Source organism: Hypanus sabinus, chromosome 6 (genome assembly GCF_030144855.1).
Source record: "Hypanus sabinus isolate sHypSab1 chromosome 6, sHypSab1.hap1, whole genome shotgun sequence".
Classification (NCBI taxonomy): domain Eukaryota; kingdom Metazoa; phylum Chordata; class Chondrichthyes; order Myliobatiformes; family Dasyatidae; genus Hypanus; species Hypanus sabinus.
The window spans coordinates 3,934,447-3,958,944 of record NC_082711.1 but is presented as its reverse complement, the minus strand read 5'-3'; the positions used below and the strand labels follow the sequence as shown (position 1 = coordinate 3,958,944).

At 48.8% G+C, this 24,498-nt stretch overlaps 1 protein-coding gene across 4 annotated transcripts in view; it reads right to left on the bottom strand.

Moving 5' to 3' along the window:
- Positions 1–24,498, bottom strand: part of LOC132395247 (alanine aminotransferase 2-like) — a 123,485-nt gene that overhangs the window by 24,098 nt on the left and 74,889 nt on the right. For all 4 annotated transcript variants that reach the window (XM_059971560.1, XM_059971561.1, XM_059971562.1 and 1 more), the window contains 2 exons: positions 19,174–19,417; positions 11,582–11,661 (listed from right to left, as the gene is read on the bottom strand). In XM_059971560.1, the coding sequence (XP_059827543.1) occupies positions 11,582–11,661; positions 19,174–19,417 (324 nt within the window). The remainder of the gene's footprint in view (positions 1–11,581; positions 11,662–19,173; positions 19,418–24,498) is intronic.

Here is a 24,498-nt window from a genome sequence, read left to right as displayed (position 1 = left end):
AGACCATTCGGCCCCTCGAGTCTGCACCACCATTCTGAGATCATGGCTGATCATTCACTATCAATACCCAGTCCCTGCCTTGTCCCCATATCCCTTGATTCCCCTATCCATCAGATATCTATCCAGCTCCTTCTTGAAAGCATCCAGAGAATTGGCCTCCACCGTCTTCCGAGGCAGTGCATTCCACACCTCCACAACTCTCTGGGAGAAGAAGCTCTTCCTCAACTCTGTTTTAAATAACTGACCTCTTATTCTCAATCCATGCCCTCTGGTACTGGACTCTCCCAACATCTGGAACATATTTCCTGCCTCAATCCAATCAAATCCTTTAATTATCTTAAACGTTTCAATCAGATCCCCTCTCAATCTCCTCAATTCCAGCGTGTACAAGCCCAACCTCTCCAATCTCTCTGCGTAAGACAGCCCTGCCATCCCAGGAATCAACCTAGTGAATCTACGCTGCACTTCCTCAACTGCCAGAATGTCCTTCCTTAAACCTGGAGACCAAAACTGTACACAATATTCCAGGTGTGGTCTCACCAGGGCCCTGTACAAATGCAAAAGAACATCCTTGCTCTTGTATTCAATTCCCCTTGTAACAAAGGCCAACATTCCATTTGCCCTCTTCACTGCCTGTTGTACTTGCTCATTCACCTTCATTGACTGGTGAACTAGGACTCCTAGGTCTCTTTGCACTTCTCCCTTACCTAACTCTACACCGTTCAGACAATACTCTGCCCTCTTGTTTCTGCTTCCAAAGTGGATAACTTCACATTTATTCACATTGAATGACATCTGCCAAGTATCTGCCCACTCACTCAGCCTATCCAAGTCTCCCTGTATTCTCCTAACATCCTCTTCGCATGTCACACTGCCACCCAGTTTAGTATCGTCAGCAAACTTGCTGATATAGTTTTCAATGCCCTCATCTAAATCATTGACATAAATCGTAAAGAGCTGTGGTCCCAATACAGAGCCCTGTGGTACCCCACTAGTCACCTCCAGCCAGTCGGAGAAACACCCATTCACTGCTACTCTTTGCTTTCTATCTGACAACCAGTTTTCTATCCATGTTGAAACCCTGCCCCCAATGCCATGAGCTCTGATTTTACTCACCAATCTCCTATGTGGCACCTTATCGAATGCCTTCTGAAAATCTAGGTATACAACATCCACTGGCTTACCCTCGTCTAACATCCTTGTTACACCCTCAAAAAACTCCAACAGATTAGTCAAGCATGATTTGCCCTTGGTAAATCCATGCTGGCTTGGCCTAATCCTATTTCTGCCATCTAGATGTGCCACTATTTCGTCCTTAATAATGGACTCAAGCATCTTCCCCACGACTGACGTTAGGCTAACAGGGCGATAGATCTCCGTTTTCTCCTTCCCTCCCTTCTTGAAAAGTGGGATAACATTAGCCACTCTCCAATCTTCAGGAACTGATCCTGAATCTAAGGAACATTGGAAAATGATTACCAATGCATCCGCAATTTCCTGAGCCACCTCTTTTAGAACCCTCGGATGCAGACCATCTGGACCCGGGGATTTATTAGCCTTCAGTCCTACCAGTCTACTCATCACAGTTTCTTTCCTAATGTCAATCTGTCTCAATTCCTCTGATATCTTATGACCCTGGTCCATCCATACATCTGGGAGATTGCTTGTGTCCTCCCTGGTGAAGACAGATCTAAAGTACGCATTAAATTCTGTTGCCATTTCCCTGTTTCCCATAACAATTTCTCCCAATTCATTCTTCAAGGTGCCAACATTGTTCTTAACTATCTTCTTTCTCTTCACATAGCTAAAAAAGCTTTTGCTATCCCCTTTTATATTCCTGGCTAGACTGAGCTCATACCTGATTTTTTCTCTCCGTATTGCTTTTTTAGTTAAGATCTGCTGTTCTTTAAAACTTTCCCAATCATCTGTATTCCCACTCATCTTAGCCCTGTCATACTTCTTTTTCTTTAATGCTATACAATCTCTGACTTCCTTTGTCAACCACTTTGGCCCCTTCCCCCTCTTTGAATCCTTCCTTCTCATTGGAATGAACTGCTTTTGCATCTTTTGTATTATGCCCAAGAATATCTGCCACTGCTGATCCATTGTCTTTCCTGCCAGGGCATCTGCCCATTTAACTTTGGCCAGCTCTTCCCTCATGGCTCTGTAGTCTCCTTTATTTAATTGCTGATTACTTTCCTAGTAATCTCTTCAAAACATTCAATAAGATTTGTCAACCATGACCTTCCACGCACAAATCCATGTTGACTGCTCCTAATCAGACCCTGTCTATCCAGATAATTATATATACCATCTCTAAGAATACTTTCCATTAATTTACCCACCACTGATGTCAAACTGACAGGCCTATAATTGCTAGGTTTACTCTTAGAACCCTTTTTAAACAATGGAACCACATGAGCAATACGCCAATCCTCTGGCACCATCCCCTTTTCTAATGACATTTGAAATATTTCTGTCAGAGCCCCTGCTATTTCTACACCAACTTCCCTCAAGGTCCTAGGGAATATACTGTCAGGACCCGGAGATTTATCCACTTTTATATTCCTTAAAATGGCCAGTACTTCCTCCTCTTTAATTGTCATAGTTTTCATAACTTCCCTATTTGTTTCCCTTACCTTAAATAATTCAATATCCTTCTCCTTAGTGAATACCAAAAAAAAAGAACTTTTTCAATATCTCCCCCATCTCTTTCAGCTCCACATATAGTTGTCCACTCTGATTCTCTAAGGGAACAATTTTATCCCTCACTATCCTTTTGCTATTAATATAACTGTAGAAACCTTTCAGATTTATTTTCACCTTACTTGCCAAAGTAACCTTGTATCTTCTTTTAGCTTTTCTAATTTCTTTCTTAAGATTCTTTTTACATTCTTTATTTCCTCGAGCACCTCATTTACTTCATGCTGCTTATATTTATTATAAATCTCACTCTTTTTCTGAACCAAGTTTCCAATATCCCTCGACAACCATGGCTCTCTCAAACTTTTAACCTTTCCTTTTAACGTAACAGGAACATAAAGATTCTGTACCCTCAAAATTTCACCTTTATATGACCTCCATTTCTCTATTACATCCTTCCCAAAAAACAGATTGTCCCAATCTACTCCTTCTAAGTCCTTTCGCAGCTCTTCAAAGTTAGCCTTTCTCCAATCAAAATTCTCAATGCTTGGTCCAGTCCTATCCTTTTCCATAATTATATGGAAACTAATGGTATTATGATCACTGGACTCGAAGTGCTCCCCAACACATATGTCCGTCACCTTACCTATCTCATTCCCTAACAGGAGATCCAACACTGCCCCTTCTCTAGTCGCTACCTCTGTATTTCTGCAAAAAACTATCCTGCACACATTTTACAAACTCGAAACCATCCAGCCCTTTTACAGTATGGGCTTCCCAGTCTATGTGTGAAAAATTAAAATCTCCCACAATCACAACCCTGTGCTTACTACAAATATCTGTTATCTCCTTACAAATCTGCTCCTCCAATTCTCGCTCCCCATTAGGTGGTCTATAATACACCCCTATAAGTGTTACTACACCTTTCCCATTCCTCAATTCCACCCAAACAGACCCCCTAGATGAGCCCTCTAATCTATCCTACCAAAGCACCGCTGTAATATTTTCTTGGACAAGCAATGCAACACATCGTCCTCTTGTCCCTCCGATTCTATCACACCTGAAGCAACGAAATCCAGGAATATTTAGTTGCCAATCACACCCCTCCTGCAACCATGTTTCACTAATAGCTACAACATCATATTTCCAGGTATCAATCCATGCTCTAAGCTCATCCACCTTTCTTACAATGCTCCTAGCATTAAGATAAATGCATTTAAGAAATTCTCCATCTCTTCCTCTCTGTTTTTCTCTAACAGTACAAAGAACTTTACTGGCTTCTTTTTCTTTCTTCTCCTATACATCTGTTCCTACACTCTGGCTCCCCTCCCCCCTCATATCTAGTTTAAATCCATTGGAACCTCTCTAGCAAACCTACCTGCAAGAATATTTGTTCCCCTCCAGTTCAGATGTAAACTGTCCCGCCGGAACAGGTCCCACCTTCCCTGGAAAACTGCACAATTATCTATAAATCTGAAGCCCTCCGTCCTGTACGATGTCTTCAGCCACGTGTTGATCTGCACTATCTTACTATTTCTAAACCCACCTGCACGTGGCACTGGTAGCAATCCTGAGATTGCTATCCTGGAGGTCCTGTCCTTTAACTTGGCACCTAGCTCCCTAAACTCACCTTTCAGGACCTCCTCACTCTTCCTGAAATGCTCCTTTAACTTGCCAAGCTCACCCATCTATAACTCTACCAGGTGGAGCCATTCAGTGCTACAGAGTCTGTGGATCTTCTGTGTGGACTCACACTTTTCCTTCCTGATAGCATGGGAGAGTATGGCTTTTGCTCATCTCAGAGACGTCATGTCCCCTCAATCTGAGTGCAGTATCCCGATCCCTCAGCAGTCAGCCGTGGACCTCTCTCTGCCCTTTCCAGTCCTGATGAAGGGTCTCGGCCAGAAACATTGACTGTTCACTCTTTTCCATAGATGCTGCCTGGCCTGCTGAATTCCTCCAGCATTCTGTATGTGTAGCTCTGGCAGTGTAGTGTTTAATCACAGTAACACCATCAATACATTTGCCGATGTAGCCATTCACTGATCCCAATATTCATCAATGCTGATGGCGATGATTGTAGATGGCCACCTCCCTAAATGGAGTTTGTGTTTTCGAAGCAGTCCTGCAGCACTGAGGTGGCATCTTCTGGCCAGCTCCTGATTTCCCTGTCAACTGGTTCGACTCGTTTTAACAAAGTGGGCATGTGGTCTGAGTTTCCAAGGTGAGGGTGGGGATAGCCTTGTAGGTCTAATATATTCTCTCTGCTGGTTGCTATATTGACATACTGGTAGGGCACTGGCAAAACTGTTTCTAAGTTGGCCTGATTGAAATCACTTGTATTGCTCCCACGACCTCACCTTCTTAATCTGGCTTCTGCCTCATTTCTTTGTGGTTCTGATGAAGAGACTGTTTATTCCTCTATATAGATGTGGCCTGACATGCTGAATTCCTCCAGCATTTTCTGCGTGTTGCTTAATCATGGCTTTTTATTTCAAACTCATACTCCCACCTTTTCAAAACTCTTCCATTTTCTCATCACTCTCCCACCTTCCCATAATAACTTTCCCATCTTTCCAACACCACTCTCCCACCTTCCCATCATCACTTCATCTCTCACACTATTTATATTTATTTATTGTAGTTGTCATTTCTTACAGTAAGTCTTGTACTGTACTCTGGCACAAAAAAAAACAAATTTCCTGACATATGCCATTTATAATAAACCTGATTCTGATTCAAGAAAGTGCGAGTCTTCCCGAAAACCATCAGGCTCAAGGACAGCTCTAATGCTGCTGTTATAAGACCATCGATTGGTTCTCTAGGACAATACGAGGACTCTTGGCTGGTCATATATAACTTGACGCTTCTTACTACCTATCTGCTCGACAGTCTCTGCAACTGTGAGACTTTATTCTGCCTGTTTTATCAAGCACCTCTGCTCCATCTGCCAAAAGTGGAATTTCCCGAGCCATCCATTTTAATTCCGATCCCCATTCCCATTCTGACATGTCGGTCTGTGGTCGCCGCTTCTGCCGTGACGAGGCCGAACTCGGTGGAGGAACAACACCTCATATTCCGTCTGGATGGCCTCCAACCTGAAGGTATGAGCATCAGTTTCTCCTTCCAGTAATTCTTCTTCCTCCCCATTCCCTCTTCTGTTCCTCACACTGGCCTCCGATGCCTTCTCCTCATCTGCCTATCACCCCCCCCGGTACCGCTCCTTCTTTACATTGTCCTTTGGTCCGCTCTCCTCTCCAATCAGATCCCTTCTTATCTGTTCATTTATCTTTACAACCCACCTGGCTTTCCTTGTCACCTTTCAGCTTGTCCTCTTCCCCTATCCCCACCCCACCTTCTTGTTCTGGCATCTTCCCCCTCCCCTCTCAGCCCTCTCGGTCTGAAACGTTGACTGTACCTTTTCCACAGATGCTGCCTGACCTGCTGAGTTCCTCCTGTTTTTTGTGTGTGTTGTTCTGGGTTTCCAGGATCTGCACAGCCTCTCATGTGTCTGACTTCCTTCTGCGTTCCATTACTGTTTCATCTTGTATGACATCAATCCACTTTTCCATTGGAATGATTTGTATGGATGGCATGCAAGACAAACTTTTTCCACCGCACCTTGGTACAAGCAATTTACCAATTCTCCCTGTAACCCTCACCAACCAAGAACCTACCAATACCCTGATTGGCGTGGTCTCCTCAGTCCTCTGTAGCAACAGATTCCACAGGTTCACCACCCTGTGGGTGCAGAAATTCCTCTCCCTGATCTTGATACCCCCATCCCCTGCTGGCATCACATGCAGGGTATCTTTTCCACCGAGAGGGTGGTCAGTATACGGAATGAGACTCCAGAGGAAATGGTTGAGGCAGTTGCATTAAAAACCTGCTTGGACAGGCACATGGAAAGAAATGGGATATGTGCTAAATACGGGCAAATGGGATCATCTTTTTGGGAATCTTGGTCAGCATGGACCAGATGGGCCAAATGACCTACCGGGGAGGCTCTGAGGTGCCAATTGTCAAAGGGAGTTGTCTGGGAACACCAACACATCACAACTGGACAACAGTGTAAACTTCCCACAGCCCACTGCTCCCACTCCTTCCTAAAGCCTGTCCCACCCCACTGATACCTCTGTCCCCACACCACCAACAGCAGCCTGTACCCCCTGCCCCACCCCCCTGACACCTCTGTCCCCACACCACCAACAGCAGCCTGTACCCTCTCCCTTCCAACACCTCGTCCCCACACCACCAGCAGCAGCCTGTACCCTCTCCCGTCCAACACCTCGTCCCCACATCACCAACAGCAGCCTGTACCCTCTCCCGTCCAACACCTCGTCCCCACACCACCAACAGCAGCCTGTACCCTCTCCCGTCCAACACCTCGTCCCCACATCACCAACACCAGTCTGTACCCTCTCCCGTCCAACACCTCGTCCCCACATCACCAACACCAGTCTGTACCCTCTCCCGTCCAACACCTCGTCCCCACACCACCAACACCAGTCTGTACCCTCTCCCGTCCAACACCTCGTCCCCACATCACCAACACCAGTCTGTACCCTCTCCCATCCAACACCTCGTCCCCACACCACCAACACCAGTCTGTACCCTCTCCCTTCCAACACCTCGTCCCCACACCACCAACACCAGTCTGTACCCCCTGCCCACCCCCCTGACACCTCTGTCCCCACACCACCAACACCAGTCTGTACCCTCTCCCGTCCAACACCTCATCCCCACATCACCAACACCAGTCTGTACCCTCTCCCATCCAACACCTCGTCCCCACACCACCAACACCAGTCTGTACCCTCTCCCGTCCAACACCTCGTCCCCACACCACCAACACCAGCCTGTACCCTCTCCCGTCCAACACCTCGTCCCCACATCACCAACACCAGTCTGTACCCTCTCCCGTCCAACACCTCGTCCCCACACCACCAACACCAGCCTGTACCCTCTCCCGTCCAACACCTCGTCCCCACACCACCAACACCAGTCTGTACCCTCTCCCGTCCAACACCTCATCCCCACATCACCAACACCAGTCTGTACCCTCTCCCGTCCAACACCTCGTCCCCACACCACCAACACCAGTCTGTACCCTCTCCCGTCCAACACCTCGTCCCCACATCACCAACACCAGTCTGTACCCTCTCCCGTCCAACACCTCATCCCCACACCACCAACACCAGTCTGTACCCTCTCCCATCCAACACCTCGTCCCCACACCACCAACACCAGTCTGTACCCTCTCCCATCCAACACCTCGTCCCCACACCACCAACACCAGTCTGTACCCTCTCCCGTCCAACACCTCGTCCCCACACCACCAACACCAGTCTGTACTCTCTCCCTTCCAACACCTCGTCCCCACACCACCAACACCAGCCTGTACCCTCTCCCGTCCAACACCTCATCCCCACATCACCAACACCAGTCTGTACCATCTCCCGTCCAACACCTCGTCCCCACATCACCAACACCAGTCTGTACCCTCTCCCGTCCAACACCTCGTCCCCACATCACCAACACCAGTCTGTACCCTCTCCCGTCCAACACCTCGTCCCCACACCACCAACATCAGTCTGTACCCTCTCCCATCCAACACCTCGTCCCCACACCACCAACACCAGTCTGTACCCTCTCCTATCCAACACCTCGTCCCCACATCACCAACACCAGTCTGTACTCTCTTCCTTCCAACACCTCGTCCCCACATCACCAACACCAGTCTGTACCCTCTCCCATCCAACACCTCGTCCCCACATCACCAACACCAGCCTGTACCCTCTCCCGTCCAACACCTCGTCCCCACACCACCAACACCAGTCTGTACCCTCTCCCGTCCAACACCTCGTCCCCACACCACCAACACCAGTCTGTACCCTCTCCCGTCCAACACCTCGTCCCCACACCACCAACAGCAGTCTGTACCCTCTCCCGTCCAACACCTCGTCCCCACACCACCAACACCAGCCTGTACCCTCTCCCGTCCAACACCTCGTCCCCACATCACCAACACCAGTCTGTACCCTCTCCTATCCAACACCTCGTCCCCACATCACCAACACCAGCCTGTACCATCTCCCGTCCAACACCTCGTCCCCACACCACCAACACCAGCCTGTACCCTCTCCCGTCCAACACCTCGTCCCCACACCACCAACACCAGCCTGTACCCTCTCCCGTCCAACACCTCGTCCCCACACCACCAACACCAGTCTGTACCCTCTCCCGTCCAACACCTCGTCCCCACACCACCAACACCAGTCTGTACCCTCTCCCGTCCAACACCTCGTCCCCACACCACCAACACCAGCCTGTACCCTCTCCCGTCCAACACCTCGTCCCCACATCACCAACACCAGCCTGTACCCTCTCCCGTCCAACACCTCGTCCCCACACCACCAACACCAGTCTGTACCCTCTCCCGTCCAACACCTCGTCCCCACATCACCAACACCAGTCTGTACCCTCTCCCGTCCAACACCTCGTCCCCACATCACCAACACCAGCCTGTACCCTCTCCCGTCCAACACCTCGTCCCCACACCACCAACAGCAGCCTGTACCCTCTCCCGTCCAACACCTCGTCCCCACATCACCAACACCAGTCTGTACCCTCTCCCGTCCAACACCTCGTCCCCACATCACCAACAACAGTCTGTACCCCCTCCCGTCCAACACCTCGTCCCCACACCACCAACACCAGTCTGTACCCTCTCCCGTCCAACACCTCGTCCCCACACCACCAACAGCAGCCTGTACCCTCTCCCGTCCAACACCTCGTCCCCACACCACCAACAGCAGCCTGTACCCTCTCCCGTCCAACACCTCATCCCCACATCACCAACACCAGCCTGTACCCTCTCCCGTCCAACACCTCGTCCCCACATCACCAACACCAGTCTGTACCCTCTCCCGTCCAACACCTCGTCCCCACATCACCAACACCAGTCTGTACCCTCTCCCGTCCAACACCTCGTCCCCACACCACCAACACCAGTCTGTACCCTCTCCCGTCCAACACCTCGTCCCCACACCACCAACACCAGCCTGTACCCTCTCCCTTCCAACACCTCGTCCCCACATCACCAACACCAGTCTGTACCCTCTCCCGTCCAACACCTCGTCCCCACACCACCAACACCAGTCTGTACCCTCTCCCGTCCAACACCTCGTCCCCACATCACCAACACCAGTCTGTACCCTCTCCCGTCCAACACCTCGTCCCCACACCACCAACAGCAGCCTGTACCCTCTCCCGTCCAACACCTCGTCCCCACACCACCAACACCAGTCTGTACCCTCTCCCGCCCAACACCTCGTCCCCACACCACCAACACCAGTCTGTACCCTCTCCCGTCCAACACCTCGTCCCCACACCACCAACACCAGTCTGTACCCTCTCCCGTCCAACACCTCGTCCCCACACCACCAGCACCAGTCTGTACCCTCTCCCGTCCAACACCTCGTCCCCACACCACCAACACCAGTCTGTACCCTCTCCCGTCCAACACCTCGTCCCCACACCACCAACACCAGCCTGTACCCTCTCCCATCCAACACCTCGTCCCCACACCACCAACACCAGTCTGTACCCTCTCCTATCCAACACCTCGTCCCCACATCACCAACACCAGTCTGTACCCTCTCCCTTCCAACACCTCGTCCCCACACCACCAACACCAGTCTGTACCCTCTCCCGTCCAACACCTCGACCCCACACCACCAACACCAGTCTGTACCCTCTCCCTTCCAACAACTCGTCCCCACACCACCAACACCAGCCTGTACCCTCTCCCGTCCAACACCTCGTCCCCACACCACCAACACCAGCCTGTACCCTCTCCCGTCCAACACCTCGTCCCCACACCACCAACACCAGTCTGTACCCTCTCCCGTCCAACACCTCGTCCCCACACCACCAACACCAGTCTGTACCCTCTCCCGTCCAACACCTCGTCCCCACACCACCAACAGCAGCCTGTACCCTCTCCCGTCCAACACCTCGTCCCCACACCACCAACAGCAGCCTGTACCCTCTCCCGTCCAACACCTCGTCCCCACATCACCAACACCAGCCTGTACCCTCTCCCGTCCAACACCTCGTCCCCACATCACCAACACCAGTCTGTACCCTCTCCCGCCCAACACCTCGTCCCCACACCACCAACACCAGTCTGTACCCTCTCCCGTCCAACACCTCGTCCCCACATCACCAACACCAGTCTGTACCCTCTCCCGTCCAACACCTCGTCCCCACATCACCAACACCAGTCTGTACCCTCTCCCGTCCAACACCTCGTCCCCACACCACCAACACCAGTCTGTACCCTCTCCCGTCCAACACCTCGTCCCCACACCACCAACACCAGTCTGTACCCTCTCCCTTCCAACACCTCGTCCCCACATCACCAACATCAGCCTGTACCCTCTCCTATCCAACACCTCGTCCCCACACCACCAACACCAGCCTGTACCCTCTCCCATCCAACACCTCGTCCCCACACCACCAACACCAGTCTGTACCCTCTCCCGCCCAACACCTCGTCCCCACATCACCAACACCAGCCTGTACCCTCTCCCGTCCAACACCTCGTCCCCACATCACCAACACCAGTCTGTACCCTCTCCCGTCCAACACCTCGTCCCCACACCACCAACACCAGTCTGTACCCTCTCCCGTCCAACACCTCGTCCCCACACCACCAACACCAGTCTGTACCCTCTCCCGTCCAACACCTCGTCCCCACACCACCAACACCAGTCTGTACCCTCTTCCTTCCAACACCTCGTCCCCATGTTGCCAACACGAGCCCGTCCCCTCTCCCTCCCCTTCCCCAAGCCTGCCCCACAACCCAACACCTCTGCCCTAATGCCCAGATCTGTCCACACATTGCCTTCACCAGCCCATCCCTACACCCAACCTCGTCTGCCATTAGGAACAGCTTCTCCTCAGCGGCGAATCGGATCACGTCTTCTATCACCTGCCGACTCTGTACCTGACCTATCAGGAGAGAGGACACAGATGGTGAGTCACCCAAGCTGAGGCCCACAATTCCACCATCAGCCCTGTCTCCCTGCATGCACCATTGACCCCAAATTGTATCTGGGCACACCCTGTCCCACACATACCTCATTTCCTTGGCAACACCCCTCCCATGTAGACATCACGCCCCAGAAAGCTCAGCAGCGCTTCTATGCTGAAGAGCATTGATAAAGAGAGGGATCTTGGGGTTGAAGTCATGGCTCCCCGGGTGGTTAGAAAGTTATACAGCATGCTTGCCTTTATTCGTTCAGGCACTGAGTTCAGAAGTCAGAAAGTTATGTTGCATCTTTTCAAACTCTAATTGGGCCACATCTGGAGCAAAGTGTACAGTTGTGGACACTGGACTCCAAGGCTTTTCAGAAGTTACACAAGAGCTTCACCGGGGTGTTGCCCAGGCTGCTGGGCATGTGCTCTGATGAGAGGCCGGACAACCTTGTTTTCTCTGGAGCGGCAGACGCTGAGAGGAGATCTGATAGATGGTTATGAGAGGCATAGACAGAGCAGCTGGACAGTATCTTTTAGAAATGTGTAATACCAGAGGATATGCATTTAAGGTGAGAGAGAGATACAGACATTGTGTAGACAAAAGTGATTAGTTTCATTGGTGATTTCATTATGAATTGAATGGCTCAGAACAATATTGTGGGCTGTTCCTGTGTTGTACTGGTCTACGTTCCATATTCTACTTTCTCAGCGGGCTGATAAAATTCTGCATATCCTTGTTGACCCTCAGTATTTGGAATTGATACAGCCTCGGATGAATCATGGCCTGGTGCGGAAACGGCTCTGTGTGTGCCCACACGTTGTGGACTTGGCTCCGCTCATCAGAGGGACCAACCTCCCCCTCATGGGCTCTCTCTAATTCAATAAAGCAGCCATACCAGACATTCTCTCTTCTCCCCCTCCCATCGGGCAGAAGATACAAAAGCGTTGTTTTCATCTGTATTTACTAAGGAAACTGGAATGGAGTCAATGGAAACAAGGCAAAAAGTAGTGAGGTCATGGAACCTACACTGATTAAAGAGGAGGAGGTGCTTGCTGTCTTGAGGCAAATCAAAGTAGATAAATCCCCAGGACCTGACAGGGTATTCCCTCGGACCTTGAAGGAGACTAGTTTTGAAATTGCAGGGGCCCTGGCAGATGTATTTAAAATGTCGGTATCTACAGGTGAGGTGCCGGAGGATTGGAGGATAGTTCATTTTGTTCCATTGTTTAAGAAGGCTCTAAAAGTAATCTGGGAAATTATAGGCTGGTAAATTTGATGTTGTTAGTAGGTAAATTATTGGAAGGAGTACTAAGAGATAGGATCTACAAGTATTTGGATAGACAGGGACTTATTAGGGAGAGTCAACACGGCTTTGCGTGAGGTAGGTCATGTTTAACAAATCAGAGTTTTTTGAGGAGGTTACAAGGAAAGTGGATGAAGGAAAGGCAGTGGATGTTGTCTACATGGACTTCAGGAAGGCCTTTGACAAGGTCCCGCATGGGAGGTTAGTTAGGAAGATTCAGTCACTAGGTATACATGGTGAGGTAGTAAATTGGATTAGACATTGGCTCAATGGGAGAAGCCAGAGAGTGGTAGTGGAGGATTGCTTCTCTGAGTGGAGGCCTGTGACTAGTGGTGTGCCACAGGGATCAGTGCTAGGTCCATTGTTATTTGTCATCTATATCAATGATCTGGATGATAATGTGGTAAATTGGATCAGCAAATTTGCTGATGATACAAAGATTGGAGGTGTAGTGGACAGTGAGGAAGGTTTTCAAAGCTTGCAGAGGGATCTGGACCAGCTGGAAAAATGGGCTGAAAAATGGCAGATGGAGTTTAATACAGACAAGTGTGAGGTATTGCACTTTGGAAGGAAAAACCAAGGTAGAACATACAAGGTAAATGGTAGGACACTGAGGAGTGCAGTAGAACAGAGGGATCTAGGAATACAGATACAAAATTCCCTAAAAGTGGTGTCATAGGTAGATAGGGTAGTAAAAAGAACTTTTGGTACATTGGCCTTTACGCAATTTCCCTCAGGATCAATAAAGTATGTCTGTCTGTCTGTCTGTCTGTAAATCAAAGTATTGAGTATAAGAGTTGGAATGTTATGGTGAGGTTGTATAAGATTTCGGTGAGGCCGAATTTGGAGTATTGTGTGCTGTTTTGGTCACCTAATTACAGGAAGGATATTAATAAGGTTGAAAGAGTGCAGAGAAGGTTTACAAGGATGTTGCCGGGACTTGAGAAACTGAGTTACAGAGAAAGGTTGAATAGGTTAGGACTTTATTCCCTGGAGCGTAGGAGAATGAGGAGAGATTTGATAGAGGTATATAAAATTATGATGGGTATAGTTAGAGTGAATGCAAGCAGGCTTTTTCCACTGAGGGTAGGGGAGAAAACACCAGAGGTCATGGGTTAAGGGTGAAGGGTGAAAAGTTTAAAGGGAGCATTGGAGGGGGGCTTCTTCACACAGAGAGTGGTGGGAGTGTGGAATGAGCTGCCAGATGAAGTGGTAAATGTGGGCTCACTTTTGACATTTACTTGGACAGTTACATGGATGAGAGGGGTTTGGAGGGATATGGTCCAGGTGCAGGTCAGTGGGACTAGGCAGAAAAATGGTTCAGCACAGCCAAGAAGGGCCAAAAGGCCTGTTTCTTTGCTGTAATGTTCTATGGTTAAAAAAAAGCCTGAAAGCACATCCCACCAGGCTCGAGGACGGCTTCTTCTCCACTGTGATAAGACTAAACAGACCTCTTGCATGATAAAGATGGACTTGTGATTTCCCTGCTTATCTCGTCGTGACCCTCGTAGCTTACTGTCTGCCTGCACTGCACTTTCTCTGTAACTGTAGCACTCTATTCTGCACTCTGCTTTCCGTTGTACTTTAGTTACAGGCCTTTTGAGGTGTGCCACTCTGCAGTTAATCAGGGGACAATGTACAAAGACCAAGTAACCCAGGTCTTTGGACGGTGGGAGGAAACTGAAGTGACGGAGGAAACCCAGGCGGTCACGAGGAGTCCTTACAGAGGACATCGGGATTGAACTCTGACCTCTGATGGCCCGAGCTGTAGTAGTGTTGTGCTAACCGTTGGGCTGTCATTAGGCCCCAGTGAACAACATCAATATAGTGATACAATGGATTTCAAATCAGAGCAAGAAGGCTGTGGGTGAACTGCTGATTTTTCGGAGTGAGGGAGTTTTTTTTTAACTACTCGGGGTTAAAGAGAGGCGAGACTGCGCAGGCGCGTGACCTCAGCCAGTAGAGCGTGAAAGGTTTAAGAAGAAGACCACTGTATCTAGTGGTCAGCAGAATGAGAGGCAGTACAGTGGTAGGGCTTTGCCTCAACAGGATTAGGCAGTAACGGGATGAGGTGAGGTAGGAGGTATGTGTGTGAGGCCAGCTTTTTGTGCTCGGTGTCAGATGTGGGAAGTCCAGCCTCCTGGACGTCCATATCTGCACCCGGTGCACCAAGCTGCAGCTCCTGAGGGACCGAGTTAGGGAACTGGAGCTGCAGCTCGATGACCTTCGCCTGGTCAGGGAGAGAGAGGAGGTGATAGAGAGGAGTTACAGGCAGGTGGTCACACTGAGGCCACCGGAGACAGACAAGTGGGTCACAGTCAGGAGGGGGAAGGGGAAGAGTCAGGTACTAGAGAGTACCCCTGTGGCTGTACCCCTTGACAATAAATACTCCTGTTTGAGTACTGTAGGGGGGACAGCCTACCTGGGGGAAGAGACAGTGGCCGTGCCTCCGGCACAGAGTCTGGCCCTGTAGCTCAGAAGGGTAGGGAAAGGAAGAGGAAGGCAGTAGTGATTGGGGACTCTATAGTTAGAGGGTCAGACAGGTGATTCTGTGGACGCAGGAAAGAAACTCGGATGGTAGTTTTGCTCCCAGGTGCCAGGGTCCGGGATGTTTCAGATCCTGTCCAAGATATCCTGCGGTGGGAGGGAGAACAGCCAGAGGTCGTGGTACATATTGGTACCAATGACATAGGTAGGAAAAGGGAAGAGGTCCTGAAAAAAGACTACAGGGAGTTAGGAAGGAAGTTGAGAAGCAGGACCTCATAGGTAGTAATCTCGGGATTACTGCCTGTGCCACGCGGCAGTGAGAATAGGAATAGAATGAGGTGGAGGAGAAATGTGTGGCTGAGGGATTGGAGCAGGGGGCAAGGATTCCGATTTCTGGATCATTGGGACCTCTTTTGGGGCAGGTGTGACCTGTACACCTGCTCCAAAAAAGGACGGGTTGCACTTGGACCCCAGGGGGACCAATAACCTTGTTGGGAATGTTTGCTAAGGGTACTGGGGAGAGTTTAAACTAGAATTGTTGGGGGGTGGGAACCGAACTGAAGAGGCGATTGGCTCACAAATAGAGAAAGCTTGTAGACAGTGTGTGAGGGAGGATAGGCAGGTGATAGAGAAGGGACGAGTTCAGAAGGTGTCTATTTTAATGCAAGGAGTGTTGTGAACAAACAAAGCGGATGAGCTTAGAGCGTGGATCAGTACTTGGAGAATATGATGTGATGGCTATTACAGAGACTTGGATGGCTCAGGGGCAGGAATGGTTACTTCAAGTGCTGGGTTTTAGATGTTTCAGTAAGGACAGGGAGGGAGGCAAAAGAGGTGGGGGTGTGGCACTGTTGATCAGAGATAGTGTCACGGCTGCAGAAAAGGTGAACGCCATGGAGGGATTGTCTACAGAGTCTCTGTGGGTGGAGGTTAGGAACAGGAAAGGGGTCAATAACTTTACTGGCTGTTTATTATAGGCTGCCCAATAGTAACAGGGATATCAAGAAGCAGATAGGGAAACAGATCCTGGAAAAGTGTAATAATAACAGAGTTGTTGTGATGGAAGATTTTAATTTCCCAAATATAGATTGGCATTTCCCTAGGGTGAGGGGTTTAGATGGGGTGGAGTTTGTTATGTGTGTTCAGGAAGGTTTCTTGTCACAGTATGTAGATGAGCCTACAAGAGGAGAGGCGGTACTTGATCTGGTATTGGGAAATGAACCTGGTCAGGTCTCTCAGTGGGAGAGCATTTTGGAGATAGTGATCACAATTCTATCTCCTTTACAATAGCATTGGAGAGAGATAGGAACAGACAAGTTAGAAAAGTGTTTAATTGGAGGAAGGGGAATTATGAGGCTATCAGGCAGGAAATTGGAGGCTCAAATTGGAAACAGATGTTCTCAGGAAAAAGTATGGACGAAATGTGGCAAATATTCAGGGGATATTTGTGCAGAGTTCTGTATGGGTACGTTCCAATGAGACAGGGAAGTTATGGTAGGATACAGGAACCGTGGTGTACAAAGGCTGTAGAAAAGAAAAACTTACAAAAGGTTCAGAGAGCTAGGTAATGTTAGAGATCTAGAAGATTATAAGGCTAACAGGAAGGAGCTTACAAAGGAAATTAGGAGAGCCAGAAGGGGCCACGAGAAGGCCTTGATGGGCAGAATTAAGGAAAACCCCAGGGTATTCTACAAGTGCGTGAAGAGCAAGAGGATAAGACGTGTAAGAATAGGACCTATCAAATGTGACAGTGTGAAAGTGTGTATGGAACTGGAGGAAATAGCAGAGGTACTCAAGGAATACTTTACTTCAGAATTCATTATGGAAAAGGATCTTGGTGATTGTAGTGATGACTTGCAGCAGACTGAAAAGCTTGAGCATGTAGATATTAAGAAAGAGGATGTGCTGGAGCTTTTGAAAAGCATCAAGTTGGATAAGTCGCCGGGACCAGACAGGACCGGATGGGATGTACCCCAGGCTACTGTGGGAGGCGAGGGAGGAGATTGCTGAGCCTCTGACAATGATCTTTGTATCATCAAAGGGGACGGGAGAGGTTCCGGTGGATTGGAGGGTTGCAAATGTTGTTTCCTTATTCAAGAAAGGGAGTAGAGGTAGCCCAGGAAATTATAGACCAGTGAGTCTTACCTCAGTGGTTGGCAAGTTGATGGAAAAGATCCTGAGAGGCAGGAGTTATGAACATTTGGAGAGGTATAATATGATTAGGAGTCGTCAGCATGGCTTTGTCAAGGGCAGGTCGTGTCTTACGAGCCTGATTGAATTCTTTGAGGATGTGACTAAACACATTGATGAAGGTAGAACAGTAGATGTAGTGTATATGGATTTCAGCAAGGCATTTGATAAGGTACTCCATGCAAGGCTTATTGAGAAAGTAAGGAGTCATGGGATCCAAGAGGACATTGCTTTGGGAATCCAGAACTGGCTTGTCTGCAGAAGGCAGAGTGGTTGTGAATGGGTCATATTCTGCATGGAGGTCAGTGACCAGTAGTGTGCCTCAGGGATCTGTTCTGGGACCCTTACTCTTTGTGATTTTTATAAATAACCTGGATGAGGAAGTGGAGGGATGGGTTAGTAAGTTTGCTGATGACTCAAAGGTTGGAGGTGTTGTGGATAGTGTGGAGGGCTGTCAGAGGTTACAGCAGGACATTGATAGGATGCAAAACTGGGCTGAGAAGTGGCAGATGGAGTTCAACCCAGATAAGTGTGAAGTGGTTCATTTTGGTAGGTCAAATATGATGGCAGAATATAGTATTAATGGTAAGGCAGTGTGGAGGATCAGAGGGATCTTGGGGTCCGAGTCCATAGGACACTCAAAGCTGCTGCGCAGGTTGACTCTGTGGTTAAGAAGGCGTATGGTGTATTGGCCTTCATCAATCGTGGAATTGAGTTTAGGAGCCGAGAAGTAATGTTACAGCTATATAGGACCATGGTCAGGCCCCACTTGGAGTACTGTGCTCAGTTCTGGTCGCCTCACTACAGGAAGGATGTGGAAGCCATAGAAAGGGTGCAGAGGAGATTTACAAGGATGTTGCCTGGATTGGGGAGCATGCCTTATGAGAATAGGTTGAGTGAACTCGGCCTTTTCTCCTTGGAGCGAAGGAGGATGAGAGGTGACCTGGTAGAGGTGTACAAGATGATGAGAGGCATTGATCATGTGGATAGTCAGAGGCTTTTCCCCAGGGCTGAAATGGTTCCCACAAGAGGACACAGGTTTAAGGTGCTGGAGAGTAGGTACAGAGGAGATGCCAGGGGTATGTTTTTCACTCAGAGAGTGGTGAGTGTGTGGAATGGGCTGCTGGCAACGGTGGTGGAGGTGGAAACCATAAGGTCTTTTAAGAGGCTTTTAGATAGGTACATGGAACTTAGTAAAATAGAGGGCTATGGGTAAGCTAGTAATTTCTAAGGTAGGGACATGTTCGGCACAGCTTTGTGGTCCGAAGGGCCTGTATTGTGCAGCAGGTTTTCTATGTTTCTATGTTGTATCTGTCTGGATGGCACACAAACTGAACAACTGAACCTTTTCACTGTGTCTCTGTACACTTGTCAGTAATAAGCCATTGACCAATTCCAACCATGAAATCCCCAGCCAGTCGGCACTCCTCTGCTTCCACCCATACCCCCACACCCCCGCTCCGGACCGCCTGTCTCCACCCCCAGGCCGCCGGGGTTCCGGTACCTGTGGGGTTGCCAGGATTGATGGTGCATAGCACTCTGGGCGTGCAGTGTTGCCGGGCTTCGTGCAGTGCCCGGCGCAGCTCCCCGATGTTCAGCGCCCAGCAGTTCTCCTCATCCAGGTAGTAGTTGACCTGCACGGCAGCCAGATCGGAGATGGCAGCCGAGTACAGAGGGTACTGGGGAATGGGGATCATCACCCCTGTCCGCCCTCGGCCCTCGCCCGACACCAGCAGCTTCAGGGTGGTCTGTCGAGGCATTGGAGAGGGAGAGATAATAACTGCAGACCACCTCAACCTTCGTTGTCATGGATACACACTCCACACACACACACACACACACACACACACACACGCTCATGGTATGAACACAAACAATATTAACTTCTTAAGCACAGAACGTAGAGAGAGCAGAGAAAATAGAACATAGAGCAGTGGGCCCTGTCCAGACCCTTCAGCCCACAATGAGAAATGAGAGGAAATCTCACTGAAGCCTGTCGAATATTGAAAGTGTTAGGTAGAGTGGATGTGGAGAAGATGCTTCAAATACCGGGAATCTAGGACCAGGGAGACGTCCATTTAGAGCAGAGATTAATAGATGCCTGATTAGTAAGAGCAACAACGGTTACAGGGTGAAGGAAAGAGAAAGGGGTTGTGAGGGATAATAAACCAGCCACGATGGAATGGCAGAGCAGACTCGATGGGCTGAATAGGCTAATTGTACTCCTGTGTCTGTCTTATGGAGGGCTGTCGCAGGGAAGCAGCATCCATCGTCAGGGTCCCCCACCACCCAGGCCAGGCTCTCTTCTTGCTGCTGCCATCAGGAAGGAGGTATGGGAGCCTCAGGACCCACACCACCAGGTTTCAGGAACATTTATTACCCCTCAGCCATCAGGCTCTTGAACCAAAAGAGACAACTTCGCTTGCCCCATCACTGAACTGTTCCCACAACGAAAGGACTCAGTTTCAAGGACTTCTATTTAGGATAATTATTTCTTTCTTTCTTGTATTTGCAGTTTGTTGTCTTTTGCACACTGATTGTTTGTTCCCCCCCCCCCCCCCCCGCCCCGTAGGGTTTGGTCTTCCATTGATTCTATTGTGTTTCTTTGTATTTACTGTGAAGCCCGCAGGTAAATGAATCTCAGGGTTGGTGACATATGTGCTTTGATAATAGATTTACTTTGAACTTGAGTGTGGGGGAGGAGCATGGATGGGCTTTTGGGATGGGAGGCTGGTGAGAATAGGGAGGGGAGGACATGTTGTGAATGACGTTGAAAGGCTGAGTATAAGATCTCTCCTGTGAGGGACAATTTAGTGTCCAGTGCCAGGATTTGAACAATCATCTCTGTGTATTGATGCCAACTGGCTGCAGCTGCTTGAGAGAACAGCAGCCAATGAGGGAATTAACCCTTGCATTGCTCAGCATGAAGGAGTTTGCCTGGGGGAGGGGGGGGGGGGTCAGAGCTGTATTCTGTGGCACACCCCCCCACCTCTCATGGGAGTGGGCATGATCCAGCCTTAGCCCCAGTTGGGCACAAGCAAAACTAAATCCCCATGGTCACAGGCCAGGTCTGGACAATGGTGCATACAGAAGCACGGATCCCGAGTGTGGGTACGGGGCTCTGTGGGGTTTGTATCCCTGGCTGTAGGGTACTAGCTGGGATTCAGTGACAGTATATACACAAACACAGAGAAACGGGATAATTACTGACTGGGATCTAATCCAGTGGTTCAGGGGTTTACGTATAGAATAACAGATCCCCGGGAGTGGGTTACAGATGGGGATCTAATACAGGGGTTTGGGGGTTTCAATACAGAATAACTGGTCCTTGGGAGTCAATTATAGGCTAGGATCTAATCCAGGTAATTTGGAGTTTATATACAGAATAATAGATCCCTGGGAGTGGGTTACAGGCTATGATCTAATCCTGGGGTTTGGTGGGTTTATATACAGAGTACTAGATTCCTGGTTACAGCTTGAGATCTAGCAAGGAGTTAGTGGTGGAGGGGAGAGAGTTTATATACAGAAATACAGAGAAGTTCAATTGTTAAAAACTGAGATCGAATCCCAGGATTATTGGGTTTATATATGCAATATCAGGAGTGGGTTACAGGCTGGGATCTGATCCTGGGATTTGGGAGGTTTATATACAGAATAACAAATCCCTGGGAGTGGGTTACAGATGAGGATTTGATCTAGGGATTCAGGGATTTATATATACAGTAACAGGGCCAGGGAATGGGATACAGGCTGGGATTTGATCTGGGATTCAGGGATTTATATATACAGTAACAGGGCTCTGGGAGCGGGTTACAGGCTGGGATTTGATCCAGGGAATTGGTGGGTTTATATACAGAGTAAACGATTCCTGGGAATGGGTTACAGGCTGGGATCTGATCCAGGGATTCAGGGGGTTTATATATACAGTAACAGGGCCAGGGAATGGGTTACAGGCTGGGATCTGATCCAGGAATTCATGGGATTTATATATACAGCAACAGGGCCAAGGAATGGGTTACAGGTTGGGATCTGAACCAGGAATTCATGGGATTTATATATACAGTAACTGGGCCAGGGAGTGGGTTACAGGCTGGGATCTGATCCAGGGATTCAGGGGGCTTTATATATACAGTAAGAGGGCCAGGGAATGGGTTACAGGCTGGGATCTGATCCAGGAATTCATGGGATTTATATATACAGCAACAGGGCCAAGGAATGGGTTACAGGTTGGGATCTGATCCAGGGATTCATGGGATTTATATATACAGTAAGAGGGCCAGGGAATGGGTTACAGGCTGGGATCTGATCCAGGAATTCATGGGATTTATATATACAGCAACAGGGCCAAGGAATGGGTTACAGGTTGGGATCTGATCCAGGGATTCAGGGGCTTCATATATACATTAACAGGGCCAGGGAATGGGATACAGGCTGGGATCTGATCCAGGGATTCAGGGGCTTCATATATACATTAACAGGGCCAGGGAATGGGTTACAGGCTGGGATCTGATCCAGGGATTCAGGGGCTTCATATATACATTAACAGGGCCAGGGAATGGGTTACAGGCTGGGATCTGATCCAGGGATTCAGGGGCTTTATATATACAGTAACAGATTTCTGGAAGAAGGTTACAAGTTGTGCATTCTGCTCTACCATACCTGGGCCGTTATGGGCTGAGGGGTTGCCTGAATTAGAAGGGCAGAAGGTGAGCAGTAACACCTTGCCAGCTGCCAGTGATTGCCTCGCACTATGCCCCAAGTGGCACTGGCAAGCTGCCAGCCTGGAACAGTCAGTATCTAGGGTGACGGGCACTAAAACCCAGAGGTCACCTTGTTGAGCCCACACCTGAATATCCGGAATATTTTGAGCAGTTTTGGGCCCCTTATCTAAGAAAAGATGTGTTGACATTGGAGAGGGTCGAAAGGAGGTTCACAAGAATGATTCCAGGAAGGAAAAGTTTAATTCATGAGGAGTGTTTTTGGCCCTGGGCCCGTACTCACCGGAGTTTAGAAAAATAAATGTGGGGGGGGGGGGGCGAGAATCATATTGAAACATTTCAAATATTGAAAGGTTTAGATAGAGAAGAGGTGCAGAGGATGTTTCCTAAGGTGGGTGACTCAAGGACCAGAGGACGCAGCCTCAGAATAGAGGGATATCCATTTAAATAGAGATGAGGAGGAATATCTTTGGCCAAAGGGTGGTGAATCTGTGGAATTCATTGCCACAAATGGCTGTGGAGCCCAAGTCATGGAGTATATTTAAACTGGAGGTTGATTGGTTCTTGATTAGTTGGGGCAGTAAGGTTACAGGGAGAAAGCAGGAGAATGGGTTGAGTGGGATAATAGATCGGCGGGGCGGTCTCGATGTGGTGAATGGGAATATGCGGCTTCAATGTCTTATGGCCGCAGAGTTAGAATCAGGTTTATTATCACCGGCATGAGTCGTGAAATCTGTATCTTGGCAGCAGCAGTTCAACGCAGCACATGACATAGAAAAAAAATAGTAATAAATTAATAAATCAATTTACAGTATATGTGTATTGACTAGATTAAAAATCGTGCAAAAACAGAATCGATATATATTAAAAAAGTAAGGTAGTGTTCACAAGTTCAATGTCCATTTAGGAATCGGATGGCAGAGGGGAAGAAGCTGTTCCTGAATCACTGAGTGTGTGCCTTCAGGCTTCTGTACGTCCTACCTGATGGTAACAGTGAGAAAAGGACATGCCCCGGGTGCTGGAGGTCCTTAATAATGGACACTGCCTTTCTGAGACACTGCTCCCTAAAGATGTCCTGGGTAATTTGTAGGCTAGTACCCAAGATGGAGCTGACTAGATTTACAACCCTCTGCAGCTTCTTTCGGTTCTGTGCAGTAGCCCCTCCATACCAGACAGTGATGCAGCCTGTCAGAATGCTCTCCATGGTACGTCTATAGAAGTTTTTGAGTGTATTTGTTGACATGCCAAATCTCTTCAAACTCCAAATGTAGTATAGTCGCTGTCTTGCCTTCTTTATAACTGCATTGATATGTTGGGACCAGGTTAGATCCTCAGAGATCTTGACACTCAGGAACTTGAAACTGCTCACTCTCTCCACTTCTGAACCCTCTATGAGGATTGGTATGTGTTCCCTTCCTGATAAGCTCTTTCATTTTACTGACATTGAATGCCAGGTTGTTGCTGCAACACCACACCACTAGTTGGCATATCTCACTCCTGTACGCCCGCTCATCACCACCTGAGATTCTACCAACAATGGCTGTATCATCAACAAATTTATAGATGGCAGGCCTAGCCACACTGTCATGGGTATAGAGAGAGTAGAGCAGTCGGCTAAGCACACACCCCTGAGGTGCGCCAGTGTTGATTGTCAGCAAGGAGGATATGTTATCACCAATCCGCACAGATTGTGGTCTTCCGGTTAGGAAGTCGAGGATCCAATTGCAGAGGGAGATAGAGGCCCAGGTTCTGCAACTTCTCAATCAGGACTGTGAGAGTGATGGCATTAAATGCTGAGCTACAGTCGATGAACAGCATTCTGACATAGGTGCTTGTGTTGTCAAGTCAAGTCAAGTCACTTTTATTGTCATTTCGATCATAACTGCTGGTACAGTTCACAGTAAAAATGAGACAACATTTTTCAGGACCATGGTGTTACATGACACATTACAAAAACTAGACTGAACTATGTAAAAAACAACACAGAGAGAAAAAAAAACAGCTACACTAGACGACAGACCCACCCAGGACTGCATAAAGTGCACAAAACAGTGCAGGCATTACAATAAATAATAAACAAGACAATAGGGCAGTAAGGTGTCAGTCCAGGC